This window comes from Schistocerca serialis, chromosome 3, assembly GCF_023864345.2.
Source record: "Schistocerca serialis cubense isolate TAMUIC-IGC-003099 chromosome 3, iqSchSeri2.2, whole genome shotgun sequence".
NCBI lineage: Eukaryota > Metazoa > Arthropoda > Insecta > Orthoptera > Acrididae > Schistocerca > Schistocerca serialis.
In genome coordinates, this window is record NC_064640.1 from 170,974,094 (window position 1) to 170,981,430 (window position 7,337).

At 36.3% G+C, this 7,337-nt stretch overlaps 1 protein-coding gene across 1 annotated transcript; it reads left to right on the top strand.

The window, feature by feature from the left end:
* The first annotated feature begins 4,546 nt into the window (after positions 1 to 4,546).
* On the top strand, positions 4,547 to 6,960 carry LOC126470734 (SCAN domain-containing protein 3-like). Its single transcript, XM_050098737.1, has 3 exons — positions 4,547 to 5,021; positions 5,137 to 5,300; positions 6,856 to 6,960. Exons 1-3 carry the CDS (start codon positions 4,547 to 4,549, stop codon positions 6,958 to 6,960), a joined length of 744 nt encoding a protein of 247 aa, XP_049954694.1.
* The last annotated feature ends 377 nt before the right edge of the window (positions 6,961 to 7,337 follow it).

Sequence of the window (7,337 nt, forward strand, 5' to 3'; positions counted from 1 at the left end):
CACATACTGTGATTTTAAATAATATTGAATGTAAATTGGAGTGCAAGTTGAAGTGCTCCAAATGTAATATATGTTTACATGCTTTCAGTTGTTCTTGTGCGGACAGTTTAATTCATTTGAACATATGCAAGCACATTCATGCAGTGTCAATGACGTATGCATTACATTCAAGTGCCACATTTACACCAAGTGAAGCAACGGTGACAGAAGAGGCTTCTGCCATTTTGTGTTCACTGCAAACAAATACTGATGATCACGAGAACACATCTCTGGCCCAAGAACTAGTGTCCACATATCAAATTTTGATTAACCGTGTCGGTTCAGGTAAAGTGTCCACAGAAATCCTGAAGTCACTACAGAAGGATGCAGCTCATTCGCTGTCACTTTTTCAATCAGACTGCAGGGAAGCTTCACGACCCCCCAGCAACGAGAAGGTAAAAGTGCAACGAAGACATGGTAAATGTAACAAACAGCCAAAGGGCAGTTTGAAGAAACCAACTCTTGCTGAAAAAGAAAATATTGTTTCAGCACTGAGGCAGCCTGAAAGTGAAATATTAAATGTTCACGTAGATTCTGACCATAATTACTGTCGGTACTAAGTTTTAGATGTGTATGTGTTTCTGTACATTCCATGGTTTGTAGGCCTACTGGGGAAACTCGCCATGTAAAACAAAGAGTAACGCATTGTGCTTGGTACCCCTGTTGGTGATGTGGAAACCCAAGTGATATTAATAAAGAAAATAAAAACGTTTGCAGTGTTCTTTTTCAATTGATACCTTTATCCTTTTATTTGCACGTGCAATTAAAACATTTATTTGAAATACTACTTGATTACATTAAAATGAATTGCTGTGTAACTAGAGTAGAAAATTGACGTCTGCAGAGCTTGTGTGGCATGAATTTGAAGCCCCTTATCACATGATGTACTGAAGTCTGTTGTAACAATACATTGCATAAAAATTAAAAAGATATTTTTCACTTCTGAATCACATTTCAATTTGGTTCATTATGAAGAGTTCAACAGAATAAAATTCAGTGCACTTAAGCTAAGTATCTGATGCTCCCTTATATTTATTTAAAGGCTCTGAATGTAGCAACTTCCTGAAAATTTTTGTCTGTGCATTCCTACAGTAATTGACCAAGGAAATTGGTGGTAAATAATTTCAGTGTTCAGTCTGAGGAAACAAGGTGCAATTACTGAGCAGGGTGGTGCGGTTAGTATGATTTACAGAATACTGAGAATTGTAAAGACAAGTGGGACACTATTTTCTTTACTACAATTAATCATTTCCTTTTCAGTATCATTCCAAGCTGCTTTAGAATTATTTTTAGAGTTTGTAGTCTCATGTGCTTTACATGTAGCAATTATATTTTTAGATTTATATACCTTTGTCTTCAGTACCTTTTGAGATTCATCTTCCAGAATAGGAGTTTTTATGTAGATTGATAATGTGCAATGCTTGGTTGGCAGAATTTACCAACCAGTAGATAGCAAAGAGGAAAACTTTAAACTATTTTGGTGTCATTCGCCCAATTTTTATTGGTACAGAAGATGCTGTAACTGATTCTTTCTAGTCAGCACAGCAGTTGTTATAAGTTGCCCTTTAAGAGACTTTACATTAATGTAGAGAAAAATTTCATCATTACTGAATGAAGGTAATACTATTTTCATGGATATTAATTGTGCGCTTTCTTTCACTGAATATTCTTTACAAGTTGTCAGTGGCTTTTTTTTAATAGACAATAAATGTGTCTGAGCTGCAGTAACTGTACTTACAGTAAAGATGTTTCACCTGTTTTTTGTTCACACTTCACTGATGAGAACACCTCATTCCTGTTATTGCAGTTTTAGAACATTTTTCAGAGTGAAAGTTGAATTTGCTATGCTGGTCACTTTCTTCCTTTTTTTAGCTACACATATTTCTCAACATATGTTTCAAATGTAAGAATTTTACTTCAAAATGGACACTACGTTGCTAGGATATTGAGAGCAATAGAAGTAATAATTGATTCTGAGACACCAGAGATTGTGTGAAAGTGGACTGGAAGAAAATGTAATCAAGATGTACAACGTTCTTCTATTTGTAAGGTAGGTGACCATTCGGACTTTCCATGGAAATGCTTTAATTGCTAAAAACTTTATGGGTTTTGAGTCATCAGATAATTGTGGCAAATTTACAATAAAGACAAATTATGAAAGCTAATACATAATAATTATGAGGCAAAAGTAACATCAGGAATGAAAATACATACTGGGTACAAGTACCTACAACACGCTTAGGCAGGTTCATATGAGTTAGCAATACAATAAAAACACACCGTCTCGTACGCAATTGCCGGTAGACAACATTTGGAACAGAAGGTATTATCTGGGAGCTTCATGTCGGACTGAAGACAGCAGACTTGAGGATTGTATTGTTTTTAACTTGCACCAGATGGCATTGATGTCAAAGATTGAGACAAACCAAGACATAGCTTTTATAATACATAAAACAATGTAAATATTCCAGCCACATTTTTGGATACAAGAGACTTGCAATGTTTCAGTGGACAGGGACATAAGGGAGGCAGAGTTGCTATATATTTAAACAGAAAGGTAAAGGATACCACTTTGTGGACAGACAGTAACATACAGAAATTGTCTTGAAGCAGTGGCTATACAGGGAAAGGAAGAAGAGCTTAATACTAGGGCAGTACTGATCTCCAAGTTGTCAGGTAAGACATTTTCTCAAGTAACTGCATGTACTACTAGAAAAGGATACCAGAGAATTCCCTTAAATAATAGTAGTAGGTGATAGTATAAAAACACTGGAAGACAGTTCTCATTCAAGAGACTTATATGATCTAATCAGCCCAAATAGTCAAAGTTCTGCACATGTTCAAAATTGAAATCGTCTGCTAATAATCTATCCAAGTTATTATTTTCCTTCCTGGTGAAATTCATGTACTTAGTCTTTGTTTCATTTACAGAAAGGCCTCTAGGTCCTGTCGCTTCTTTCATCTCACATATTGTCCTCTCTAGTGATACCTTTCTTCTACTAATAATTGTTAGATCATTGGCATAAGCACATATCTGAGTCGACTTTGTGCCTATGTAACCAGATATCTGAAGCTTCCGCGTGGCTGCTTCAAGTCAGATTGAAAAGCATTGTAGAGAGTGCGTCCCCTTGTCTGACACCTTTACTAATGCTAAACGAATTGGTCAGTTCTCCATCCACTCGCACTGCAGCCTTGGAACCAGCCAATATTGCTTGAATGAGTGAGACATACTTCGATGGTATACCAAGTAGCAGCAAATCATTTAACATTTGTGCTCCATTTAGACTATCAAAGGCCTGCTTGAAGTCTACACAGAGGTTATGAAGCTCAATGTTATACTCATACGTATTTACCTAAACACAAATATCTGGTCTGTTGTTGATCTATACAGATGAAGCTCAATGTTATACTCATACGTATTTACCTAAACACAAATATCTGGTCTGTTGTTGATCTATTAGCCTGAAATCTGTACTGATACTCCCCCAAAATATCTTTTGAATATGGTACTAACCTGTTGTAGATAATACTAGAGAAGATCTGATAGGTTACATTCAGCAAGGTAATTCCACGGTAATTTGAACAGCAGGTCTTGTCTCCCTTCTTATGTATTGGTTGGATTACACCTAAGGTCCATTCTTCGGGCATTCTTTTCTGATTCCATTTCAACTTAATAAGTTTGTGGATTCGCTTATGAAGACCAGTTCCCCCGTTTTTAACAGTTCTGCAATTATTTCATTGGTTCTTGGTGCTTTATAATTTTTTAAACAATGCTCTACCTTCCGTACTTCCTCTAATGTTGGTTCCTCTATTTCTGGATCTACGGTATAATAGAGTGGCTGCCCATTCCTGGTAGGATTGACCTCCAAAATTCCCTTTTATTATTCTCTCCATCTATCCAAAACATCTTGTTTATCTGTCAGCTAATTTCCCTCTTTGTCCTTACAAGCTGTTATTTTTGGTCTATGTTCTCGAGTTCCTTTTTTGTAGTATTTTATGCTTTCATTCCCTTTGTACTGCTCTTCCATCTCTTGATGGCTTCCCTTTTTCTCCTCCTGCATACCCTTGCTGCCTCTATTCTCTTTTCATTATATAATGCCTGATTTGATCTAGTATTCTGCTGAAAGCATTTCAGCCTTACTTCCTTTTTCTGTTCCACTGCCTGTCTACTGACATTGTTTGTCGTGGAAGCTATGGTTCGCATAGTTAAAAATGGACCGTTGGTTAAAAAGTGGTTCATTAAAACGAGAAAAGTCTACAGATGAAGAGGAAGATAATGCATCTGATGTTCAAGCAAGTAATTGAGTGACTCGAACCGAAGTTGTCAGTGTCCATTGAACCTAAATTGTCGGCGTCCCTTGAACCTAACCCTTCCAAGATCAGTGTTAAGCTTACTGGAAAAATTACAAAATATAACTCTGATTACTGGAAAATCGGTTTTACTTTCACTTGACCTCAGCCTAAACCTCAATGTGTAATTTGCTATGAAAGCCTTTCGAATGAATGTATGAAACCAGCAAATCTCTGGTGCCATCTTGAAACAAAGCATGCAGAGTACAAAAGTAAGTCATTAGATTTTTTCAAAAATAAATTAAGAGAGTTGAAAATATCTCGTAAAACAATTACCAAACACTGTGGTGCAAATATAAATGAAAATGCAACCCTTGCGTCTTACGAGGTGGCTCAGCTTGTTGCTAAATGTGGGAAAAACCACACAATTGCTGAGGAACTTATACTGCCATCAGCAATAATACTTTGCAAGAGAATGTTAGGTGATGCAGCTGCTAAGATAACAGGAACTGTCCCACTCTCAAATAATACTGTTCAAAGACAAATTACTGAAATGGCAGTTAACGTGGAAGAAACATTGCTGGCTAGACTTTGTATGAGTGACATGTATGCTCTACATTTGTATGAAAGCACAGACATATTAAAAAAAAAACATAATGTTGGTTTTCGCATGATTCTTATGGGAGGGCCAAGTTTTTGAAGATTTTCTTTTTTCATGCGAACTACTGCATACAACAGCAGGCAATATTTTTACTGCATTAAATAATTATCTCAATGAACATGATGACACCTGGAAAAAATGTGTAGGCTTGCCGACGGATGGGGCAAAGTCAATGGCTGGCAAAAAAACAGGACTTCTAGCTCATATCAAAGCAGTAGCCCCCGAGGTGAAATGGACTTACTGTTGTATCCATCGTGAAGGCTTAGTAGCCAAAAGATTGTCTGAACCTTTGCAAAAGATACTTAACGAAGTAGTTCAAATCATCAACTACATTAAAACTCGACATCTGCAATCCAAGGAAAAATGTAGACATGTTCAAAGTTGAGGATAAGATTAGTGCTATGGTCAAAAAGCATCAGATTTGGACATCAAGGATAGAAAACGAGTCACTAACTAACTTTTCTACTTTAAAACAATTCTTGGAGTCATCAGAGGAGAGTTTGCCTGACCAGATCAAGATCAATGTAGCCGAGCATCTACGCAGCCTGAACCTGACCCTGACGACAGATGGATTCAAAATCCCTTCAGCTGTGAAGAAATAGACAAAATCCAAGGCCTCACTGAAGAAGAGCAAGATCAACTTGTGGATCTGTCAAGCTGTGGTATGATGATAAACATTTTCATTGGTGATAAAATTACAGACTTCTGGGCAACAGCACGCAAGGACTACAAGAAACTTGGAGATAAGGCAATGAAAAAGATCCTTCCATTTGCCACCACATATTGGTGTGAGCAAGCATTTTCTTCCATGTGGTTCATGAAAAACAAAATATAGGAATCGGCTCGACGTGCGGTCAGATTTCAGAGTGAAAGTTTCAAGTTTGGAACCTAATATTTCAGAAATAATGGACTTAGAGGTCAGATTGAACTCACCTCATTAAGAACTGAAAATTAAAACTAATTGTATACTGATGGAGTACTCTGTTGTAACTGTATTTTTTCAAATAAATAATACCTTGTATGAAATTAGTGTTTTCTTATTTTTCACACATGTCTACTCAATGCAATCTCAAGTGTAGTACACTTGAAAGACCAATACACTCAGTTTAAATATTTTCCTGTCATTTTCAGTTCATACTCAATTTTTTTAAGGACTTTGTTATGCTAAACACCCAGATTTGAAGGCAAAGATTTTGAGCAATAATCAAAAATTTAACAATAACGATGATGGCTAAATTGAAAAAGTTTTAAGCTCAATATTTTTTCAATAATGAATATGTCAATGTTTTTTCTAAGTACCAAAAATAGAAAACTTATAAAAAGACTCTTAATTTGGCTTTCTAGGTACTTGATACTGTGATATGACAAGGTACCAATCATGTTCGATGAGGGGGTCCTTGAGAAAATTTTGTTGGGAAGCCCTGCTCTACACAATCAAAAGCTCTGCTCAGGTCACAAAACATAGCCGGAGCATAGTCCCAAGCCTCGAACACAACTAGGACAAATTTTACTTGTGAATTCATTGAGTCAGTTGTACATTTACCTTCCCTGAACCCAAACTGTTTATCATTGATTTGTCCAAATAAACACTAACTTTTTTATACATTATTGTTTAAAAATTTTAGAAAAAAAGGAGTTATGGATATGAGCCTATAGCTAGTGGGACAGTTCTTTTCAACTTTTTTATATACGGGCACAACTCTAGAAATTTTTAGTTTCTCATTGAACTTATTTTCATCTAGAGATTTATTTACACAATAAGTTAAAGGATAAATTACACAGTCAATAGCATCTTTAAACAAATTACATGACAAATCATAGTAATCAACACTAGCTGAAGGTTTGAAAGTTTTACATATTTTCAGGATCGTACTTGGACACACTCCTGTGAAAGTGCTTTGGAAGGGCTTTTCAAAGCAGTCGTCGCTGATACTAACTGCACTTTCGGGAGGTCGTTTATTAACTACTAATTTCTTCAAGAAAACTAGCGTTCTATGGGTTGGAGCTTGGAATGTCAAATTGGCAGGTAGGTTAGAAAATTTAAAAAGGGAAATGGTCAGGTTAAAGCTAGATATAGTGGAATTAGTGAGGTTCCGTAGCAGCGGGAACAAGACTTCTGGTCAGGTGAACACAGCATTATAAATAGAAAATCAAGCAGGGGTAATGCAGGAGTAGGTTTAATAATGAATAAAAAACAGGAGCACAAATAAGCTACTATGAATAGCATAGTGAACGCATTATTGTAGCCAAGGTAGACATGAAGCCCAGGCCTACCACAGTATTACAAGTTTATATGCCAACTAGCTCCACAGATGACGAAGATATTGAAGAAATGTATGTTGTTAAA

Excerpts from the sequence above, each read along its gene's own strand:
- LOC126470734 (XM_050098737.1), top strand. The coding sequence starts at position 4,547 with ATGAAACCAGCAAATCTCTGGTGCCATCTTGAAACAAAGCATGCAGAG. Across the intron at positions 5,022-5,136 it reads GATTCTTATGGGAGGGCCAA|GCTTGCCGACGGATGGGGCA; the intron begins GTTTTTGAAGAT and ends AAAAATGTGTAG. Across the intron at positions 5,301-6,855 it reads TGCAAAAGATACTTAACGAA|GATCGTACTTGGACACACTC; the intron begins GTAGTTCAAATC and ends ACATATTTTCAG.